The sequence below is a fragment of the Oreochromis aureus genome, linkage group 7 (genome assembly GCF_013358895.1).
Source record: "Oreochromis aureus strain Israel breed Guangdong linkage group 7, ZZ_aureus, whole genome shotgun sequence".
Lineage (NCBI taxonomy): Eukaryota > Metazoa > Chordata > Actinopteri > Cichliformes > Cichlidae > Oreochromis > Oreochromis aureus.
The window spans coordinates 32,569,223-32,593,965 of NC_052948.1; the positions used below are offsets into that span (position 1 = coordinate 32,569,223).

Genomic DNA, 24,743 nt, shown 5'->3' on the forward strand with positions numbered 1-24,743 from the left:
AAAACTAAGGACATTTTTTAAAAGGTCTTTTAAATTCTTTTAAAAGGACATCTTTTACTTTTATTTTGGTTGTTTGTTTCACATCAGATTTTAATTGTAATTGTAATTGTAATGAACTATAATAAATTTGGGTATCGTCATGTAAATATAAACTGCCAACAAACATTTGATTGAGAAGCAATGAATGTGGCAAGCTAGGTGTCATCGGCCTGAAGCACACCTGCTTGCTCACAATGCCGGCTTACCTCATTTGTCTAACATTAAAGTATAATGTTGGACCTGTGCTGACTCATTTTGATATGGGCCATCGCAGGCTTGCTAAGGCCCCACCCCTCATCAGGGCTCTGGATAGTCTTTAGAAGTAAGCGGATCAATCAGGACAACGATGCCAATGCTGGTATTGGTATGAGACTGATACCAGTGTGATAGGACTGATACTTTGTTTTTTACCTATTTTTGTCTTGACTGTCGTGTCTGTTTAATTTATAGCTGCAGCACATTTAAATAACACAACATTAGTCCTCTTTGTAAATGTAAATGTGACAGGTACGTTTACATTACAGGTTTTCAAAAAAAAACACCTGCATTAAAAGTTGAAAGTTGTGTTTTGTTGTGTAGTTATTGTGGGAAGTAAAACTCCCTGTGATTTAGTGGTTATTAAAATGTGTTCAGAATTTGCAACTTGACAAACATTCATCACACAAATGACGTACGCTGTCTTTTAAGGTAAAAAACATCGGCATCGCTATTGGTTTTACCACCACTGTGCACAGCACCAGTGGTCTGCCCCACTTTTCCCCACTACAAAGACCCCGATAAGACCCCGTAAAGGCGATAAAAAAAAACCCCGACACGTTTCATCGTATATCCAGGCAGGTAGCATCGCCCTTTGAGCCACCACATGGTCTAATTAGAAATTCAATTAGACGCCTTTACCTGTCCATCACGTGACCAGAACACCTCCGCGCCCACTTCCGCAGCTGCAGCCTGCCCCCACGTCTGAACGCGTCGTTTTCAGTTGTTATTTTCGGGGCAGGAGGAGGTCAGACCGGTCCGGCAGGTTTGTATGGACTAAACCAGGTGAGGCAGCGGGAGAAGAAGGGCGGGGAGCCGCTGCCAGAGACTGCACAATCAGGAAGAAGCTGACAACATGGTGCGGTGACAGAGCGCTCCGGACACCGACTGAGAGCAGGATTCACCTTTCTAATACTATTCTGACGAGGAAACGAGTAAGTCGAGCTAAAATATAGACGTATAAGCGTTGCTTTGAGTACTTTGCTGTTTGTGAGGTTTGTAAGTGTTAAAGATTGGGCATAACCTGAGTTTCCCCTGGGCGGCTCACCTTTCCTCTGTTGTCGGTTAAAGTTTTCCACTGAAAACTCCTCAATGATCGCGAATGTTTTGAAATAAGGGTCTTTTTGTCCAGTCCAAGAAGAGGTTAACTTGGAGGTTAACTTACTGCATATTTTAGCGGAAACACTGCTTTAGGCTACTTACAAAAATGATTTTAAAAAGCTGCTGGTTCTGTTTGAATGATGTCTGAATTGTTTCCAAATTTCTGGGTAGTAACACTTACTTTTACGTTTCTTTTGTTTCCTGTGAAGGAAGGCTACACGTTAGAAACTCCCAAGACAGTATCATTCAACAATTTACAACTTCAAAAATGATCATAACATGATGATGCATTAGGAGGAATTTCCCTAACAGGATCCAGTTGCTGTCAAGTGGAATCCTTCTGAAATCTGAGTGGGGTTGGGGTATATTCAGTACTTCTATATTTTTTTTTATATATACCTTAATGTGTTCCCTAGATTTAAAATATGCAAATAAATAAGATTAAGCCCCAAGGGGATGAAAACATGGGCATCACCTGTCTAGTCACATTCGCATTCTTCTTCCTGGTTGAAATCGGATAAATTTGAAGCTTGCTGTGGATTGTTATGCCCGCTGTGGCTCACATCCGTGCTTTTCTCTGGCCCACATTTGGCCTTCACTAACACTTTTAATGAGGTTTGAGTGGTGCATTCTCAGCTTTGCCACAAGCCCACAGTGTATGGGACAAAGGTCCTGACATTTGGGCCACACCTGTGCCATACAACACCTACCAGCGCCTTACCTGAGCTGTGGGTCGCCAAAAGTAGCTGCAATTAGGACAAAATACAGTCTGGATTGTGTTTGGATGGGCGACAAGTCTTTATTATGATTTTTCAATGTGGTATCAAATTGTATTCATGTTACATTTGTGATACCCAGACCAACTTGGAGGGCTGGTAAAAGTGACTGTGTTCCACAGTAAATACCAGAATGACTAAGGCAAATCACAGCTGCGAAAATGAGCATACGTTTTCCATTCCTCGTGTTTCTGTCTTCGTTCAGTGTCTGAGGTAAATGGACACGTGTATTGAACAGACGTGTCCAAAAAAAACCACCCACTGTATTGCATTTTAGAAATATCTTTTTATGTGCTTCCAATGAAATATTTTGCTTTTGCTCCACAGTTTGGGAATTCTGATTGAAATCCATAAGAATAATGAAACTTGACTGAGGTGAATTCCAGAATTTGGCTGTCACAGAAGACAGAAAAATTAAGCACTTAACTTAAACATCACATCCTCATTTTACGGCTGTATTAAAAACTGATTTTAAAATCTGGGTTTTCAGCACGTGTTTACTCTAAAGAATGTAGATTATAAAATAAAAGGGAGATTACCAAGCAGACTGAGTACATTTATACTTCATCCTGGTGTTGTGGGCAACTCTGTATCCCTTTTCTTTGTTTACCTGTTTACACTATTGTTCTTATTTTTATTGTATTTGTATCTACATGGTCAACAATCAATGACGTCACTTAACTGGACCAAGCCCATGCAAGGTTGATCTAGACAAGCACAAAACTGAAGCCCAGCTATACGGATGCATTGTGTGATTATAAAACCTAAGGCTTTGGTTAGATGCACATCAGCTGTGACGAGGGCTGGCACTACGCTCGCTAAACCGGCATCTGAGCTACATATACAGATAGCAGGACAGTGGCTCAACAGGCTCAGTCCCACATGTGGTTAGATGTAACAACCCAGCGTTTTTGGTGTGCAGAGGACACGTATTGTTTAATTTTGGAGTTAATGTGACTTTTGAATGACTTGAAGGTTATTTATTTAAACAATGAATAATAGAGGGTTTTCAGAATGACTCCAAAAAACTATTATTTTCTTCATTTTAAATAAAGTATCCTTGTGTCCCTTTTAGGGCTCCATATAGATTTTAGTCGTGTTGAAGCCACACCATTTCCTTCTTTATAACTTGTGCAACCTCTCCATGCTGCAAACTTCTCACGGTCTAACATTTGATAGTAAAAAAGTGGAGCCCTTTACATATGGCTGCTATATAAACACGTCTTGTCTGCAGTTAAAACACTGATTCAAGCCTGGACACCCTCAATTGTGACTACTGTTGTATTTGTGAACACAATGGCGGCTGCTGGGTACACCCATCCCAGCCGGCCTGGATGTTTTTTCCATAAACACGCAAGGAAGTTTTTCCTCAGCAGACGCAGCAAGTTGGAGTCTCTTTGATTAGGGAAATATTCGTACTTCTTATGGAAATGCCTGATCTTGAAGGCACAGACAGAATTTGAATCGTGACTTGAGAGGCAAATGGACAGAAGGGTGATGTGAGGTCAAGGCTTCACGAAGGCTGTTTTAAATTTTTCTTCAAATTTTCCATATGGACGATCAGACAGGTTTCACTTACTCCATCTGAAGCTTTCTGTCCGTGCTGTCAGGACTGTCTACCTGCTTTTATCCATGGTTTAGGAGTCTGTTCTTAAATTAGTGCTTTATTCACTAATATCACTTTTCATTCATTTCATTTTATTTTTTGCCCTTCTTCTTTTATTAGGTTATCATGCTTTCTCCCCCCATTACCATCCATGTCTAAGCTTAAGAAATGCTTCCATGGCTAATGTTTGAGATAAGTGTCAGATTTAACAATGTGACGACACCAGGAAGGGTTTTGTGCCGGCATACTTAACAAATCTGATGTTTGCTACTGAGTTATCCTCAAATATCTGCTAAAGAACTTTCACAAACATTATGACAATGAAACAGAAATAATAGGAACACAGGATAACAGGAAGACTCACATCTGTCTTCTTGTCACAATGAAAGTGAATCTATCAACTTTTTCTCTCCCCTCCAACACCTATTTGAACACGGAGTCTTCTTAGGTATTTTAATTAATATTTAGGGTAATTACTAATCGCTTAATTACTCCTTGAACTGATAATTAGGGAAATAATGTTTTAAATTGGCATATAAAGTAAGGAGTATGCTTCATTAATCGCGCTTAATTCCTTCATTAAGCTCCAAGTTATTTGCATATCCAAAGACACCTGGTCCTTAAGCGTATTTCCTCTGAGAGATGCAATGTCCCAGCTTCAATAGTTTTGCTATATGGGGGTAATTTAAAGTGAGCACCAGGGTTTTAAAAGTGTGGCCTGTAGCCCAGAGATGGCCATCCTTTAATACAGATGTTTATTGAGACTTGGGATGTGAGTTCAGTGTGTTATTTGTAGCTGTTCTGAACTTAAGGTTTGCCCCTAATCAATACCACCTGTTTTTAGAAGACACAAAAATGAATGCACACTGTTTTTCATTTTCATTCACTTTCAGACACTTAAAAACTAAAACCAAACCAGCAAAACTCTGGAAATCATCAGAGACTAAACTGAATTTAAATAAATGAGTAAATAAATTGGAAAGTGTAAAACTCTTTACAGGCTCTGTTTAGTTCTCTTGCAGACTTTTGTGACTGCTTGCCCTGACATACTCACTGTGCCCAGAGGGGAATGTAGCAACACCTCTGCCGGTTCACCTGTTTCGCTAAAGCGGCTTTGTGGAAGCTTTTTAATAAATTACTGGTTTGATGGTTTTATTTTTCCTTTGTGGCCCTCAGCCCCAGACTCCTTAAAATTCTTCTCAGTCATCAAGAGCTCCCAATTTAAGAATGTGAACTGAATGTGGGTATCTTTGTTTTGCCTTGAGGCCTCCCTATAGGTCACTGCAACCAAAACCACTTCTGTTCAGAATCTTTCTTAATCAAACCTTGAGCCATCTTGAGGTTTCAGTCATCGCTCACATGTGAAGAAAGGCAAACAGATGCAAACTAGGAGTCAAATAGAATTTGACTGCATGGGATATGAAGTCGATGCCTGTTTGTTATTTTAAATTGTGATTCCTGCCACGGTCTTAGAGCGTCCTCTTAATCCACAGAAACATTAAACACCTAGCGGTACAGTGGTTTGCCCAAGGGCCACTCAGTTCTTCTATTTTATATAGACAGAGAATTCGCTTTCCCCAAAAGACTTGCAAACAGAAACACGTTTTTCAAATTATCTTACATCTTTTATCTTTAATAGAGAAGTTATACGAAGATGACATCTCAAATGTGGACACTAAGATGCTGGTTCTTTTATTGAAAATAAATTAAAAGTAGAAATGGCGCAACATAGAAAACTTACCTGTTTCATGGAGGGAAAAAATATACTCAGGTCATTAATGTGAGTGGGAACAAAAAAAAAAAGGAAGTGCAGAGAGAGACTGCACCTTTCAGGAGTAAAGATGGTGACGAGTTTGCCAGCATGTTGGCAAAACATGAAACATTTCTCAAAGCACAAACAGAATTTTCATAATCTTTGCTACCTTTTACCCTTTAAAAAAAAAAAAAAACCTGTTTATTTTTATTTATTTTATTTATTTAATGTGCATATTTAAACAAAAAACAAACAAACAAAAAAAGTGTTCAGCCACTCATGTAAACATTAAGAGCATTGTGAAAAAGAAAGTGTGATGGAGGACAAACTGTTGAGCAACCAAATTCCTATATGAAACAGTGATGTTATAAACCTGTCAGGCTTAAATATGAGAACTCCTCAGATCTTATTCTAATTAAAGGATTAAGGCCTTTAAAGTGTTCTTAATTTAAATCCAAACGTGATGATGATGCTTTGAGGTCATAGCGCCTAAACTTTGGAACCACCTTCCTCGGCCCTTCACGTCGGCTGAATCAGCCGCTTGTTTTAAGCGACTGTTTAAAGAAACAAACAAACTTTTATAGATTAGTCTTTCTTTAATCATTTACCTGTTAAATTTGGCTATAGCATACACACATATGGAAGCACGTATTTGTAAATGAGTAGTAATTTTGGTTTATGTGCATTACATTAATGTATATTTTAGTGACTTTTTGTTTTATATTTATATAGATATATTAAAAAAAAATATTTTTTTATATATCTATAAGTTTATTTATTAAATGCTTTTCACTTAAAATAGATTATTAAGTGCCATTATAGCCAATACAGAGATACAATAAGACATACAGATAAACAACTGTTTTTAAAATGAATGAGTAACAATTCACTAAAAATTTAAACACCCGTCTGTGTCATCACGATACAATCTACAATAATCTAAACGTCATGACACAAAAGCAGGAATAATATTCTCCCGTTGAGCTGAGGGGACCACACATTACAGTTTACAAATGTTCCTTAAATGAATCAAACTGATTTTTGAAAAATTACCTTTTTATGATTTGTTTTTTTTCTGTCTCAGTTGTTTTACATTAAAATACAAAGATGGACTCTGCTGACTGAAAAGAACTGAGTATTAAAGAAGATGTTAAGGAAGCAGGAATATGGTGAATAGTTTAGGTTTGTACTGGAATCTAACACTGACTCTGCAGAGAACAGGCAGCCATTGTTCAGGTTGGTTTTTTTTTGTATTACAGACATCAGCTCACACAGATTCCCCTCAGGTGCTGCAGAAACCCGACTCTGTGTTATTCTGTCCTCAATGTTCCACAGACACAAATATCTTTCAGGTTTTTAAATGAGGTCAGCCAAATCGGTTTTGTTTTCTTCCCCCTTTTTGACTCTGTTAGCAGGAAAATCAGAAATCCGTAAGCATTAAATCAGGTTTAGGTGAAAATTCAAGGAACAAGTGATTTGTTTTTGTGGATTAGAGCTCAGCAGTACCACAGACTGGTAAAATAAAGGCAAAATCTCATTTTCTTACAACCAATTATGTTTATTTAAAAATATAAACAAACAAAAACTAAGAACAAACCTTTTCAAAATGCCCAAATTCACATAAAAAATGTTTCTTCTCAACATCTAAATTTGAAAGTCAAACCTGTTAGTTTGACAGTTATTGCTAATTGTTTAGAACAAAAACTTGCCTTTCTTCTTAAATATGTTTTTCATTTAATGAGCAGTTTTTCAGTGCATTCTCCTTATGTACAGTTTTGATCAAAAGTTTAAGACCACTTGAAAAATATATTTTGCATGGTTGGATCTTAACAAGGTTCCAAGTAGAGCTTCAACATGCAACAAGAAGAAATGGGAGTGAGACAAAACAGTGCAATTTATTGAACACAACGCTTAAACTGAAACAAGTTGTTTTACAGCTGATCAGTAGTTTAGGACCACATCCCTTTTAAAAGGCCAAATCTGTGCAAAAATGTGGATTCATTGTCATTTTCTGTCAGGTAGTCACACTGTCACAATGTACTAATTCCAAAGGCAAAAAACTTTCCCTTTTTGAACATGGTTGGCTTGTTGAACTGCATAAGCACGGTCTCTCACAGCGCACAATCCCTGCTGAGGTCTGATGCAATAAGACAGTCATTTGGGACTTCTTAAATGATCCTGAGGGTTATGGAACAAAAAAGTCAAGTGGAAGACCCGAAAATTTTACCAGCACTGAGCCGGAGGATCCAACTGGCTGTCCGTCAAGACACTGGATAATCCTCAACCCAAATAAAGGCCGTTACTGGTGCAGACTGCAGCCCCATAACCATCAGACGGCATCGGAGACTGAAGGGCTTCAAAAACAAAAAAACTTCTACAAAGGCCTCGTCTCTTTGAACACCACAGAACAGATCATTTAGACTTTACGAGAGAGCACCAAACATGGGACACTGAAAGATGGAAGAAAGTTTTATTCTCAGATGAGAAAAAATGTAACCTTGATGGTCCTGATGGTTTCCAACGTCACCCGCATGACAAGCAGATCCCAACTGAGATGTACAGTGCGTGGGCACTATAATCGTCTGGGGAGCGTTTTCCTTCAGTGGAACAATGGAGCTTCAGGAGGTGCAGGGGCGTCAGACAGCCGCTGGCTATGTCCAGATGTTGCAGAGAGCATCCCTCATGACTGAGGGCCCTCGTCTGTGTGGTAACGACTGGGTTTTTCAACAGGACAACGCTACAGTACACAGAACAAGGGACTATATCCAGGAGAATAATATCAATCTTTTGGACCATCCTGTGTGTTCCCCTGATCTAAATCCAATTGAGAACCTTTGGGGATGGATGCAAGGGAAGTTTACAAAAATGGACAACAGTTCCAGACAGGAGATGCTCTTCACCAATTTGAGAAATGTTCCCACTCACCTCATGGAAGTGCTTGCATGAAGCATCCCGCAATGAAGTGATCATCAATAACGGTGGAGCTACTCATTACTGAGTTCATGTTTGGAACTTTGATTTCTGTTTTTGGGGGGGTTACAGGTTCTTTGGAGGTGTGGTCCTAAACTTTTGATCAGCCGTAAAACAGCCTGTTTCAGTTTAAGCGGTTTTCAATAAATTGCATGCTCAAAGAAATGTTTTGTCTCACTCTCATTTCTTCTTGTTGCATGTTAAAGCTCTACTTGCAACCTTTTTAAGACCAGTACAGTATATTTCGTGTGAGGTTTCTGTAGGTCAGCAGCAGTATTTCAAATATTTCATGATTTTAAAAAAACTTCTCTAAATGTAGAGATGCTTTTGACTTTTTAGCACAGCAGTAAGAAAAATGCATTTTTCTTGAAAACCGGAATGATTAGTGACTTCATTGCTATTTATGATTTTTTTTCACACTTTTAAATGTCAGACACCTTTTAACAGCACTAATTTTAAATCTTCATAATGGAGGCCATCTTTCCTGCTGTAAAGTCCAAAATGATGCTGTTCTCTTTTAGGCTTTGGAAATAACTTAGAAGACATGAATAAACCTCAGTCTTATTGTAATTGTGTTCTTCTGGATATGAACCAAGTAGAAATGGGCCAAGTGAAACTTCTTATCAGATCATTGTCTTTTCTAATAACTGAAACACAAATACTGGAGCTCGTAGTGGATGACTGCTGTTTGAGTTCCTGCTGTCGTGTTTATATTTCACAATATTCTCAGATTAATGATGGACATTTAGAGAAGTAGTCGTCTCTGGTTTGTATTTTTCATTTCTGAAGCCTGAGGCCTACATTACCCACAATACAGGGGCTGTGGTGTGTTACGCTAGCAGAGTTTAACTCAGGCAACCATCTGGTGAGCTCATATTTTCATACATGCCTGTGTGTGGTTTTTTGTTTTGCTCTTCAAACTTGTTTTTCACCTAAAGCAACATGCAGTCACATGACTTTAACACATTTTTCACACATACAAAAGTGCGCTTCGATCCTGTTCATGTACCCTGATGTGAAGACACTGTTTACTAAAAACAAAAGCTGCCTTTCAGCCTTCAAACTTCACACACTGCAGAACTATTTCCAGTGAGCTCTTCCTTGCAAACTGTAAATATTATATTTACAGCTGGTACAGCGTTATATCAATAAGGGACTAACTTTGAGTTTACTTACAAACTGGCACCCAAAGTCATTTATTTTATGATTACATTTTTATTTTTATGGCTTTCTGCGCAGATCTTAGAGAAGACATAGACTAAATATTGGGCCAAATGCAAATTTGATGTTTAAGGGTCATTATCTACAGATCCGCACAGTCATATGCTTCTCGTTTGACTTGTCTGAAGGCGACTGCTCACCTGAGCAGTCTCACAGAGCGCTGTACCTCCTCCCTCCTCAGGTTTCAGTGTCGACACTTAGGTATGCTCTACTCTGTCCCACTCTGTGAATCCCCCCACCCCCCCACCCCTTCCTGCTCCTCCTGGTTGCCATAGGGATATCCTGTACCAGATAGCAAAACCTGTTTTCTGAAGAGCGATCCTGAAGAGCGTGGCTGCCTGTAAGCCTCACATTGGTCGTTATCTGTTATCAGGGAGACCTGTGCAGGAACCGCTGAGCTCTCGGGAAAGAAAACTGATGAATTTGTTTGTTAATGAGGCTGCTTTCATCCTCAGTTGACTTCCCAGGTGATAAAACCAACTTTTTAGGTCAAGTTGATGAGGTTCCGCTTCTTCGTTATTTCACAGCAGTGTCTGATATATTTATTTATACCTCTCCTAAAGAACTTGAAAATATATTAACATTCAATATTGTCAACAGATTGAAGATATCAGCCACAGGAAAAGACATTTAACTTCACTGGTCTAGTTCCAGAAGTTAAAGGGGACCTAGCTCTTTAGTTTAACGACTGCACTGTACTAGAGTAGCTTTGTATGATTCACAGTTCATAAATAATCTTTATTTCATGTCTTTGGCACAGCCCAAAGTGCCCTCCTTTTTCTTTTTTCCGTTACTGGCTGTTCATTGTGAACATAAGATTTGAACAGCCACCTCAGAGTCATGACACAAGGAAAGGGTCATCAAAAAGCACGATCCCCTCTGCAGCATGGTGGTTGTTGAGGCAAGAAAATTAAGCAGTAAAAAAAGTTGTTACCATTATATTTCAACTCAAACCTTTTTTTCTTTCATTTTTTTTTTTTTTTTTAAAACCCAAAGAGTAGTATTCATTGATACTCTGTTTCTGACAGGGCAGGTTTCTACATTTCAACTGTGTCATGTTAACTGGATTATAAAGTGCAGTCTGTGGTGTGAGACACAAGCCCTGCCAGCCTTTAAAATCAACAGATATGAGACATGTTGGTAAAATAAACAATAATGATAAGGGGCACTATTTCCTGAACTACGGTAAGAGTGTGTCTCATTAACACCATAAACATTTAAAAGTAGAAAAAGAAGGGTCTCAAATGACGCATTTAGAGCCGTGTGGAGCCGGAGCTCATGATACAATGCTAAACATCAGACTCATCATGGCCAAACACAAGCGTTTTTCTCAGATGCTTGGGAAATTTCTCAGCATCATCCAGTTCAGTGCAGTAATGGCATATTTACAGTAATTTTGATGCGTGAGTCATGAATGGCTAATAAGGAGGGGAAACTAAAAACGAGTGGAAACTTCCTGGTAAACGGCTCATTTGCAGCTTTGTAAATCACATAATTTTCATATGATTCAATGCTTCTTTCAAGAGTTAACATTCAAAAACTTTGTCAGTACAACAATATACACAGTATACAACGTACAGTGGAACCCCACCTACGAAATTAATTCGTTCCCGAGGGTCTTTCGTAAGTCGAAAATTTTCGTAAGTCGAAGCACCCATCGCGCCTTTTGAGTGAACGATAGGCTATAGGCTAATTGCTAACTGCAACAACAATACGTCGTTCAAGTGGAACAGCGAAGCGCAAGTACGAAAGCCAAGGGGTTGTCACATGATTCGGAAGGCATTGTAGGCATTCTGGGCTCAGCCAATCAGAGCCAGCGGATTTCGTTACGCGGGCATTTCGCTGTGACTTCGTAACTTGAATTTTTCGTTAAATGGGGTATTCGTAAGTCGGGGTTCCACTGTACTGAAATGCCGTTTCACCCCAAGCCCTCCATGGTGTATTTATAAGAATATAAAAGATGTATCTCCAAAAGATATAAAACTAGGAATTACAAATAAATAATAACTTGCTATAGTTGGGTAAAATTAAGAGATTAAAAAGTACTATTACTTACTATACAATACTATAATAATAACTATACAATACTAACTATACAATAAACAAAGACAGGACAGAGACAATACAAAGTGGATTGTGCAGTAGGTATTGAATAGCAGGTTCAAGTTATGGTCACGATATTGTAGACAAGACAGGACGAAGGCATGTGCAAAATCCAAAATGTGCAAATATAGTATTATGTAGATGTGTTCAGTAACCATGTGACTGAGTGTGCAAATAAGCATATTGTTCTCAGGTCCAGTTTGTGGAAGTTTTTATTGTTTTTGAGTCTTTTCGTGAGTATTGTAAGGTGTTTGTGTATATCAGTCGTTTGGTGGTAGTGAGTTGAGGGCTCTGACTGCTTTGTGGGGGGGGATGAAGCTCTTGCAGTGTCTGGTCATTATGGTTTTGATGTTGCAAAACAGTCTGCCAGATGGAAGGAGGGAGAACAGTGCATGTGAGGGGTGGAAAGTGTCCTTCGCTACACTGTTCGCACGTCGGATGATGTGTTTGTTGTAGAGTTGGGTGGGAGAGGGCCTCTCCTCTCTGCTGTCCTCACTATGCGCTGCAGAGACTTCTTTTCAGCAAAAGTGTAGTTCCCATACCAGATATATTTTCTTAGACACATCTATTTTGCATTTGTTTGCATGAATTCTATATCATGTTCTCCCCTTGGCGATTGACTGAATATTAGTCCACGGATCATTGAGCCTTCTTTGGTTGTCCTTTTTGCTTTTTCTGAAACAACACTGTAGATTTTTCACTTTAAACATGAAGAGTGAGTTAATGTTGTGGGCATGTTGACACTGATGCATCTGACTTTGGACCAAGGGAGTGGAGCTTTAGCCTTGCTTAGAGCTGTTTTTGTTAAGTGGATTGCTTAGGTGGACAGTGTGTTGCTCTTTAGTGTGTCTTTACAGCTGGTCACACTGAAATAAAGACCCTGTTTATTTCTTACAACCATACACGGAGTTTTTGGAGACGGCTGCATTTACTGGAGTGCATTCTTGTAACCATCAGCTGTCTTTGTTCTTCGCGTGGACACATCAGGAAGTCTTGGTCTGGATATCCTGACAAATTTCCCAGTAATTGCCTTTTTTTTTTTTTGAAAGCAGCTGCAAAACTGTAACTTAACAGAACTTTTAGACTTGTGTATATATGAAGCCAACTCACTTGAAAGAAGTTGTTTGGATGGCTTGCATACCTGCAGTGATGATGGGTGTCTTAAAGGATATGCCCGTGAATGCAGGAGTGACGCAGAACATTATTTGGCATTGTGTGTTCCTTTGGCGTGGTGTTGTTTGACTGGGTGATGAAAGTTTTTCTGGTTAGACGGACTGTTGTTTAGAATAATTTGACTTTTAAAGGTGGAGTTTTTGCTGAGAGATGGTGGAAATGCCAAGTGAGGTCAGAGCAGCAAGTTTTTACTCTACACTCTGGATCCCCCTCTTCCTCTCCCGCCCCTCCCGTCATCAAATCTCCGTGTTCCCATGTTTTCGTGTTTGGACTTGTATGCTCAAACAAGGCCCATTCAGCCAAAACACCCACTGTAAATGGAGAGATTGAATAGAAATGAACTTCTTATAGAAATCTCTAGCTGGATGAAAACTTTTAGGAGCGATCTGAATATTGCCTTGTTTGTTCAGTCTGTTTGAGCCGTTTCCTGCTTTTTTTGTTTTGTTTGTCTTTGTTGAGTGCGTTATTATCAGTATAATCACAGCAAGAGTCTGAAGACATACTCTTACCACCCCTTTTTTTTTTTTTTTCTTTTCCTTTCTATGGCTCTGCTTTATCTTTGGTGGGACATAAAACCTTTTAACCAAAACGGCTTTATTCAGCAGCAGTGAATACATAACATGCACACTCATAAGTATATATATTTTGCTAAAACTGCTGCGAGAGATTCAACATGTGGGTCCACAACGGTAGGCTGTGGCATGTTAGCTACTAACCATCTTACATGTACAGTATATTGTGTGTTCGTTGTGTGTTAAATATGTTCATGCCTGTTTTTTGTGGGTCAGACATGAAATTCATGTGTGCCAACAAGTCATTGGTGGAAATTTTGCTGCAACTGTTAATTAAAGTTGTGAAATACTGTTGACGAACACGACACATGGGAACACACTACAGGCTGTGAGGAGGGCGTGGCTTAAACATGTATGCACAAAGCATACCGAGCTGTGTTCCTGGTCTGTGAGAAGACCTTTGTGCTTACCAATTAATAAATAAATAGCCTTTACAGAGGCTCTGGCAAGGAAAGCATGATTAATATTTAATTAAATGTTGACACCGAGCTGGTAATAAATAGTAAATGTAAGCTAGCAGAACATAGAATTGGGCAATCAGTTACAAGCAAGTGAACATTTCCTGCAAAAACGCTGTTACATGAACACTGATTGTGGAGATAAAGGTGATAAATGCACTGAGACGTAACATGTCGTCTGGTTTAGAAACCTTTAAAACCATGGTTGTGTAGACTGAACACTCTCTCAATGACTAAAATATTTTTCCTTTATGACATAAGAAGGCTTTAAAACTAGATTTTCTTGCCCAACAAGTGGAAAGGAATTTCTTTGTGTGGCTCACATTCATAATAGGAACACAAGAAAAGCTGGTCCAAGCCGGCAATGTCAGCTTTCAGATGGGCCTGTTACATTGCTGTTGACGTGTCTCCGAGTGTGACCAAAGCTTTGAATATGAATGAGTTGCTTGAAATTTAGCTGCCACTGATTTATTCATTGAGTAGTTTTAATTTGATGTAAACCTCTTTTTGGGAAGAGCGCTTACATACAGATAGACAGATGTTTAAATTCAAAGTGGAAAAAGTGTTCATTAATATGAAGACGAAGAACAGAATGCCGACTGCACTATAATTGCCTCGAGTGGCCTGCTAAGCTCTGTTTGGTACATTTCTGTGTCTCCTGACATTGTTCAGTGCTTTTGTTTGGTTTTTGCAAACTGAATTAATCAACCTTATCAGCTGTGCTAAAAGACTCTTTAACAACATTAAACATTAAGCTGATTGAACGTGCCAATCTGAGCTTGGCGCCTTTTAATCAGGAACTGTTAGTCAGTCAGATGTCAGAGGGAGATTTCCCATAAAATGGCCAATTCATTACCTTGTCTATCAAAGCTGAGGTAAGATCAAACAATTTTATTCATTTTTTTTTTTTTTAAAAACAGTCATGTATGTTATAGTTATAACCCTCTAGTTTATTTAAAATGAACTACGGCATCATGCTTATTGCCTTTATTGCTGCATTTATATACTGAAACAAGGTGTTAGACATATCCACTCAATTTATAAAATAAATAAATAAATAAATAAAAACTAACAAAAAAACCCCAACTTGGTCATTCTATGTCTAAAAATTTATTTGTGGCATGAAATCACAAGCTTATTGGGTAACAACTTATCAGTTACAAGTTGTGAGCCCATGAGCGTACAGTTCCACACTGAGACCCGCCTTTCTTTGTCACATCCAGTTTTTCCACACACAAGATTGTTACAATGGAAACGCTCATCTCAAGGTTTCAGAAACCAGTGGATGACATCATGGTAGCTACATCTACCTTTAATCTGTCTACAGATGATACAAAAGATGGACACACATTGATATTATGAAAACAAAGCTGACAAAGAAAATAAGCTATAAAGCTTGGTTAATTTCTTGGTTGATTAGTTACTTGCTAATAAGTGCTAATTAACATACCATCCAATATTAGAATTTCAGTCACCCCAAGGTAAATGGGATTAATTACACAAATAAAGATATTATTGTCATATAACTCCATTAAAAATGTTCCAAAAGACACGAAACACAGTTAAGGTGAGTGTTGGGTCTGTGTTCCCACAGGCCCCGCTAGTTTAGAGACTTATTCCTCATGAAGAATGGAAAACAAGACGGAACATCTTCAACCGGTCTTTAACTCGCTAACGAGGAAAGGCTTTGGTTTCCAAAAACAGGTGGACGCGGTAGTTTTTAGGGAACACGACGGAAACAAGAAGACAGAAACGTTTCTTTCATGAGGAACTATTGTTAGCAGTCGATAAATAATCTGTGTTCCACTGAGTAACTGAACCGCACAGTAGCACATAGGACATTATCTCTGTCACGCCATTCAGTGCAGCGGTAAGACCAACAAGATTTGTTTCATGAAATGTCACAGGACCACACCTCACCTTCAGATAAACTTTTCAAACATTGAAGACTTTGTTTTAAACTCTGAAAACTGCTGTTAGAGGTTTGTCCTGCTGTTCCAGTCGAACCAACTCTGTGAAATCAGTGGAGAAACTGCATTAAAGGATTACTTGGTTTTGTTTGACAAATGTGCCGTCCTTGAACTGGAAATGGTGCACAAGATTCACCGTACACTTTAATGTGTGGTATCAAGGTGCCTCTTGACACCACACATTTTGTTTTAATTTTTATTTAATTTTTAGTCTGTCGCTCGGTCGGGATTGCATTCCTCAGATGAACACGGTCACTTTGACACCCATCCCACGTCATCACACTGTGTCATTTTGCTCATGGCATTTGTCAGTCAAAGTAGGGAGTAGGGAGAAAAACAGAAGTACAGCTCCCGTCTTGTGACTGATTACTGAGTATTAATGGCTATAATGATACTACACGTGGGTGGTCAGTTTTCCTGCCGTGAAAACTTTTAGAGTTGATCAGTCAGCTGGAGCCAGAACTGCATTTCCTGATTCAGCTGCATTCTTGCTCTTTTCATATTCTTAAGTACTAAGTCAACTGTGTGGCATCTGTAAACTTGTTAGACTTGTGACTGCTGTCACAGCTCTTTTTTTTTATTCTTTTTTCCCTCTGCAATGTTCTTACTTTAACTTCTTCATCTGAGAAACTGAGGCCTGTGGAATCATTAATCCTTGTCAACCTGACCAAGTATTTTTTTTTTATTTATTACAATATTAATGTTTTAAATTTATTTAGATTGTTTTCATTATAGTCGATGCGTTTATTTACAGTTTACTGTGTACATTATGGAAATCTGAAGGCCCCATTGATTTCAACTTTGTATGATGTATTGTAGTGCTTGCATCATCTTCCTCATTTATGAAGCAGACTTGGAATTAAAAAGAAAAATGCAAATCATGATTACATGGGCTGTATATAAATGATGGATGCAACGTGTGGGTCTGAAAACTGAGGCAGAACAAATTGTACAATTATTGTACAAATAAAAAAGAAAAATATGCTGAATCTGAGGGCTTATGTGGAACTAGCACTAAGGAAAACTTTGTCAGTTTAAGTTTTTGGAGATTGTGAGTTTACATTTTCTTTAAGACAATTGAGGTTATCTTGATACTAACATATGTAAGAGGCCCCACATGCTGAGCAGGTTAGCTTTTAGCATTAGTATTATCATCTAAGTCATATCTAGTGTCTGATGCATCCTTAGTATAAACCTTTATTCAGGAAATCACACTACAGATCATTCATATATTAGTTTTGTCTGGATTAAACTGATCTGCTGACTCCATGTGTTCATTTATTTATTCATTAATTTATTTTTGTAAGCAGGTCTGAAAAAAGGTACCTGGTGCGTCATTGCAGTCGTTGCACAGCGTAGCTGTTGGATTGATTGTTTTTAAAAAGTTGCAGAGCTTCTCAGAAACGGTCTGAAGACTCCACTGTGAAACAGTCTGTAAAATTATTATTGAACCTACTGATCTCTTCATATTTTTTTTCCTTTCTCAGAGATAACTGACCCGTCAAGATGAGTCGACGACGTGTCGACACCCGGAGTTCCCAGGGGCCTGATGATGAGGTCATGCCATACAGTGACGATGAGACGGATGACGAATTGGAAGTAGAAAGCTCTGAAGGGGAAGAAGAGGCACCAGAAAGAGCACCGCAACCCCAAGTGGAGACAAGACCCACTGGTGAGTTATTCAAGACGTGCAATGATCTTTTTTTTTTCCTTCAGGGGATGAATGTGTCATTTTACACGCAGTTTTCCTGTTTCATAACAATTTCTATTCCTCCCAAAGTGTTGATTAGATTTTAATGGACATGAGATTAATTTGAGGTGAATGACAAATATGTTTGAGCCTCCTTTAATTCTCAGTGGATTTTTAAGTGTTATTAACATGTGCATAACTAATGTCACTATTAGGCAAATAATACTGGTTGCTGTGTGGTTAAATGTCCTAACATCACATCATACTGTGATCCACTTTTCGGGACTTTCTAGTTTTTTCCGAAAAGGTTGATTCTGTACATCTGGATGTAGCGTTTTCAGTGGGAGAAACGTTTCTTCATTCATCCAAGTGACTTCTTCAGTCTCAGCAGACTGCAGGTTTCCCCAACCTTATAAACAGTACATTTGCACAATGATGGAAACTAGCACCACTGAATGAACAATGGGCTGGGAGGCCAGTTCCTTGATCATTAATATGCAAATTGTCATGACCATTGATAAGCTGATGTTTATTGTAAACCTACACACACGGATCAGTATTTAAGGTTTGACTCTCATCATCCACTGGAGCACAAACTGGGTATCATCAGGACGCTACAACACAGAGCGAACACCATCCCCACAGACAGAGAGACAGCGGCCAGGGAAGCAGAAGAACATCACATCAAGAAGGCCCTGAGTAAATGTGGTTATCCCAGCTGGACTTTTGTCAAAGCTGGGAAGGCGCCTAAAGAAAGGCGCCTGCCCAACCGCTGCCTAAGTGAAAACCTGTAGTGATCCCGTGCGTGTCAGGAGTATTGGAGCAGTTGAGACGCATTTTTTCTAAACACCGGGTCTCTGTGGCTTTTAAACCCCAAAACACGCTGAGCCAAAAAGTGGTCCACCCCAAGGATCGGGTCCCCGACACAAACAGAGTAACATAGTGTACGCTGTTAAGTGCCAGGAGGATTGCCAGGACTTATACATTGGGAAAACCAAACAACCTCTGGTGAAGCGGATGGCACAACACAGAAGAGCTACCTCATTAGGCCAGGACTCTGCAGTCTATTTACACCTACAGGCCAGTGGACACTTTCAATGATGAGGATGTACACATCCTGGGCAGGGAGGAACGCTGGTTTGAGTGCAGAGTCAAGGAGGACATTTACGTGAAAAGGAAAAGACCATCTCTGAATCGAGGAGGGGGCCTAAGGGTACATCTTTCACCATCTTACAATGCTGTGATTGCAGCCATTCCCCAACTCTCTGTGAATGGTACTCATGGCCATTGACCAGTGGTCTTTGGTCAGTGGTTGTTGATCAATGGTCATGACAATTTGCATATTTATGATCAAGGAACTGACCTCACAGCGCATTGTTCATTTAGTTGGCTGGTGTCAGATATTGTGCTCATGTACTCTTTTTATATGGGGAAACCTGCAGTCAGCTGAGACTGAAGAAGTCACTTGGATGAGTGACGAAGCGTTTCTCCCACAAAACGCTACGTTCAGATGATCAGAATCAACCTTTTTGGATTTACTTACCTGGATGATTGAGAATGCATCAAGACATTTCTAGTTTCTTGTTTGTTTGATTTTTACTTTGGAAAATTGAGTCGTTCTGTTTTTTGTTTTTTTTCTTGTTTTTAATTTAACTGGTGGGTGAAGTTATGTTGATTACATCCATCTTTCACATACAGTCCGTGTTTTAGCCTAACTTTGTAGAGATATTTAAGTAACAGACATGTTATTTATTCTATAGTTTACTTCATTAACATTGGGTATATTTTTAAAACGCTGTCTTTTTTTTCTTTTTCTTTTTTCTTCTTGTTTCGCAGACGTCACCTGGAAAGTGAAAGCCAATGACCGACCCTATCACCAGCTGCCAGAGTTTAAGAAAAAAGTCTTTCTGTGCATAAAGAAGAGCAAATACTCTGTAAGTTTAGACATTACATTAGCATGCCATTTAATTTACTTATCTGCAGATTCACTGTTGGTTGTGGTGTAAACCAAACCCTCAGCATACAGAGCTGAACATGGCACACCCTAAACAAATACCAGGGCAGGTGTGTATTTTCCATCAGGGATCCCACTGAGAGGGTGCTTTATAAAATATGACGTTTTTATTTTGTACGCTGTTCAGTTATGAATGGAACTGTAGATGAATAATGGGATGAGGTGGATGTAACTCGATGAGAGTTGGGTGTGCTACACTGGAGTAAAATGAGAAAATCTTGTTCTTTGATTTATGTACAGCTTTTTTTCATCACACAGTTCATTTGTTAAATTTGTCTCCCTTCATGTGGAAAACCATTTAAAGTACTTGGTGCTGGCTGTGTGGTTTATCCTTCTAACAGCCGGTTAACACGGAAGAGATTTTTATGCTTAGGGCTTCGTGTCACTGGCCTTTGTCAAGGTTGAAACCTGATCACCCTGCTGGGGCGGCCTTTCTTTCACCAGCAAACACAGTCAGATACCGTAGATCCTGATGCCAGGAGATGTTTAAAAATACTCGTATCTCTTCTGTAGTTCTGTGGATCTCTAGATTGTTTTGGTATTAGCTGCCCAAAATGGATATGCCTGCCTTCTCTACTATATAATTGAAGCCACATAGCATTGCCCGGTGGTGCTAAAGTGTCATAAATTACATCAATACCACTGCATAATAACCTGTTGATGGCGCAATATTTTTTGTGTGTTAATCTAAAGAAGTATAAGTATATTCTGAAAAAGTTCACATTTAATGCATGTAGTAAACAGATGCCAAAAGCTTGACGTCTTAATAAAAACAGGTGCAGTCCTGTAAATTTAAAAACAAAAAAAGCAAAACATAAATACGCACCGTGATTTAGTAGCTTGTAGAGTTCATTGATGTGTGCGGGCATGGTAAAATCTTAAATGGATCGGTTCTTATGTAGCTCTAGAATACTTCGGTATGAAGAGGAGTTTATGGTCAACTCAAAATAGCAAATGCCCAGGTCCTGTGGCTGCAAGACGAACCCAAATCATTACGCCTCCACCACTGTGCTTGACAGTTGGTATGAAGCGTTTCTGCCTATATGCTCTGTTTAATTTCTCCAAACACAGCATATAGGCAGAAATTATTTCCAAACATCTCTACTTTAGGCTCCTCTGTCCAAAAGACATTGTTCCAGAAGTCTTGTGAGTTTGTTTGTTTGTTTGTTTGTTTGTTTGTTTGTTTGTTGTTTTCTTTCAGATGCTGCCATGTTCTTTTCAGAGAAAGGCAACTCTAAAAATTCCAAAAAAAACCACTCTTGTTCAGTCTTCCAATTGTACTGTCATGAACTTTGATATTTAACATACTACCCATACCTGTAGAGTCTGTAGTGTAGCTCGTGTTTTATTTTTGCATTGTCTCTGAACATTGCATAGTCTAACCTTAGGGGGAGTTTGGTTCATGTCCACTTCTGGGAAGATTGTGCTATGGCATGAATAAAAACCTGAATGCTTCAGACTAGCAAGATGCCAAAACATCAGTGCATTTCAGTGCGTTTCTTACTGTTAATTGCTGTAAAAGTGGTTAATAGTATGTAGTTTTTCAAAGAACCGGACATATTCCTGAGGAAATGCTCTTTTTTTTCATGTTGATGATGACTGACATCTCTAGCTTGAATAAGACAAAGTTTGGAAACCTTTCCCATTTTCTCCCATGAAATTTTGCAACAGAAAATGAATTTTTATTAAAACAAAAAAGAAAACCGCTTCACCTGCAGGTCTTAGTCTGAAAAGCAATCCGCTGTTCCAGACTAGAACCTTTGGCCAACTGCTTCTGTTTGCTTTGATATTTATGTGAAGGTTCAACATAACAACACAGATACAGTATGGAAGCATAGCCTCAGATAGAACAATGTCCATCACCCCATTTGACACCAGCTGGGGGAATCTGCCCTGAGCCAGCTCTTATCATTCAGCACCAGTAAGAAGAGAGTCTGCCCTCTGTGAAATCAAACTCTGAGCTCTCCTACAGTGGCAGAGCTTCAGTGTCTTGCTCAGTGGAAACCAGGTGTAATAAGCAGAGTTTAGATGGTTATCTGTAAATGAAACACAGCATCAGCTCAGTACTGACAGCATGATAAGTTTACTGGTATGTGCTGAATATAAAAACATAAGGTTGATGTGTCACAAATATTATTTTGGTTGTATAATAAACTGAGTGGAAGATTTAAGATAATAGCAACTTAATTTACTCATTATTAAAAAAGGTCTGGGAATTATTACTCACATTTAACAGGCTGCAAGCTCCCCAAAAATACATATACATCTCCCAATTTCTCAACCCTACTTTCTGCAGAGCATCTTTGTCTTTCTAACCACAATCGAGAATTTTATAACTCTTGCTTTATCATAAACATGTAGTCTTCAAGCCTAGTCTGAATTTACTTTTGTAGTAGAATCTTGAAATCAAGTTGTTTTTAAATAAGCTGCCAAAATAAGCTCTTGTGTGTAAAATGACTCGTTTTTTGGAATAGAGAAGAAAGCAAATTGATGTTTGTTGTTTTGTTTTTTTTTCTCTGCAGGGAAATGCCATTAAGACATACAAGTACAATGTCATCACCTTTCTGCCCCTGAATCTGTATGAGCAGTTTAAGAGAGTAGCCAATATCTACTTCCTGGCTCTGCTCATCCTACAGGTATATATATTACTTCTATGCATTATCTGTTTTGTGACTGACAGCTTTGCAAAGAATGGGGATCAGTGAGTGCCACCAAATGTCTTGTTTGTTTAGATTATTCCAGAGATTTCTACTCTGCCCTGGTATACTACTCTGATTCCCCTGGTCATCGTGCTTGGAATCACCGCTATCAAAGATCTGGTGGACGATCTGGTAAGATTTGGTCTTTGGAAGACATGCGAGGTTAATTCTTCAGTCATTGTCTTCTCGACTTGGCCCTCAGGTGCAAACTTGCATACCCTCATTGTTCATCTTGGCAAAACAACATGCAGCAACGTTTTTATCAGTTCAAAAAAATTAACTAGCGATATATTTTCAGTTTTCTTTGTAGAAGAACGAGGAAACTGTTCAAGTTGACTGGCTGCTCCTACAGCTACTCTGCATAGTGTTTGATTGTTTTATTCTTCATGTTCTTATGTCTTTTTCCTTCAGGCACGCCACAGGATGGACAACGAGATCAACAACAGGAAGTGTGAGGTTCTACTAAATGGCAGGTTGGAAGAAAGCTGCTTATTTAAAAAAAAAGTTTTTTTTAATCAATTTAAAAAAACAAAACAAAACCCATTTCCCATTTTTTGCTTTTCTCTTTGCTTCAGGTTTCAAGAGGCCAAGTGGAGGGAAATCCAGGTTGGAGATGTGGTTCGTCTCAAGAAAAATGACTTTATTCCGGTATGATAATTCACCCAAAGTGTTTTTTTGCTACAAGTTTGCATTAGTTTTAATTTAAATCAGCCATAACAAGCTCACATAACGAGCACACACTTAATTTATTTTCTTCAAAAATCCCTATTATGATATGGCCTGGCCTGTATTTATATAGCGCTTTTCTAGTTCCTAAGGACCCCAAAGCGCTTTACATATCCAGTCATTCACCCATTCACACACTGGTGATGGCAAGCTACGTTGTAGCCACAGCCACCCTGGGGTGCACTGACAGAGGCGAGGCTGCCGGACACTGGCGCCACCGGGCCCTCTGACCACCACCAGTAGGCAACGGGTGAAGTGTCTTGCCCAAGGACACAACGACCGAGACTGTGCGAGCCGGGGCTCGAACCGGTAACCTTCCAATTACAGGGCAAACTCCCAACTCTTGAGCCACGATCGCCGATATGAATTGAATTTCAACTTTTTTAGCGCTATGGGACATTAAGATTAAATATTATTACGTGTAGACCAATAACCTCACTAAACTGATGTAATCTTTTCGTTAGAATCAGAAGGCATTATCCAGGATGTGTGTGTGTGTGTGTGTGTGTGTGTGTGTGTGGTTTCAGTGACTTTCATCACTCGCTCAAGGTGATGAGCGAGTGATGTAGTAAATTCAGTGCTCAGTTTTAACTTGAGATTTCACAAACTAATGGGTAACATCAAACAGTTGCATCCATTTTTATACTATCTGTGGTTGAAAGAAGTAAGTTTATGTATTTAGATTTAACTGTAGAGAAAAGGTACAGAAGAAAACTCAAAGATGGGAAACAGACTTTAGATGGACATGCTGAGGCCATTATGAGGTTCACTGTTACATAAACTAATGTGTCATCTACATAAAAGTTTACAAAAATATGTTCTTCAGTGTATAGTCATTTTCTTTATACTTTACTTAAAAGGGACTCCTGATTGATCCTGGAGGCACTCCACTCATCAAATGTATTTGGATTAAAATGTATCCACATCTGCTAAGTAAAAAGAAATGAGCTGAATAAAATGATACAGCATCGCATCATCCAGAACTTAAAATATTAGCTGATTGATCATTTAGTTTTGAACAAAAGCGAAAGTCTTAAGAAATCGCAGATGTGTGCCTTGAATCCTCCGAGTGTTTTATCAATTTGAAAACTCAAATGTTTATATTTTCAGATTTTTTTTTTTTTTTTTTTTCACTCTGTAGGCTGACCTCCTGCTGTTATCCAGCTCCAACCCAAACAGCCTGTGTTATGTTGAAACAGCTGAACTCGACGGGTAAGAAATACAATACAATACAACATAAACTTTACTTATAGAGCACATTTAAAAACCAGCGGTATACCAAAGTGCTTAACATAAAAGACAGAAAAGTAACATGAGTATTATAAGGCCTCAGCAAAGTATCAAATATACTCACATGTCATTGCCACTAATACACAGGGGTAGTATAAAATGCATATCAAGTAAAAACATAGTAAAAGCACAAGCCATAAAAAATATGTATAAAGAAAAATAGAGTAAGTCTAAGAGTCAGGTACGAGCATTAACAAGCAGGAAAAGCGAGATTAAACAAATAGGTTTTTAACCATGATTTAAAAGATTGGATAGAATCGGACGCCCGGATTGCAATCGGAAGGTAATTCCACAACTCTGGTGCAGCCAGGGCAAACGCCCGGTCAC

At 38.9% G+C, this 24,743-nt stretch overlaps 1 protein-coding gene across 1 annotated transcript in view; it reads left to right on the forward strand.

Annotated features, from left to right (window-relative positions):
* The first annotated feature begins 885 nt into the window (after positions 1 to 885).
* atp8b1 (ATPase phospholipid transporting 8B1) overlaps positions 886 to 24,743 on the forward strand; it is a 35,636-nt gene continuing 11,778 nt past the window's right edge. The window contains exons 1-8 of the mRNA XM_031745659.2: positions 886 to 1,229; positions 17,485 to 17,669; positions 19,524 to 19,621; positions 22,224 to 22,337; positions 22,434 to 22,532; positions 22,812 to 22,873; positions 22,976 to 23,048; positions 24,268 to 24,338. Of these exons, the coding sequence (XP_031601519.1) occupies positions 17,504 to 17,669; positions 19,524 to 19,621; positions 22,224 to 22,337; positions 22,434 to 22,532; positions 22,812 to 22,873; positions 22,976 to 23,048; positions 24,268 to 24,338 (683 nt within the window). The 5' untranslated portion in view covers positions 886 to 1,229; positions 17,485 to 17,503. The remainder of the gene's footprint in view (positions 1,230 to 17,484; positions 17,670 to 19,523; positions 19,622 to 22,223; positions 22,338 to 22,433; positions 22,533 to 22,811; positions 22,874 to 22,975; positions 23,049 to 24,267; positions 24,339 to 24,743) is intronic.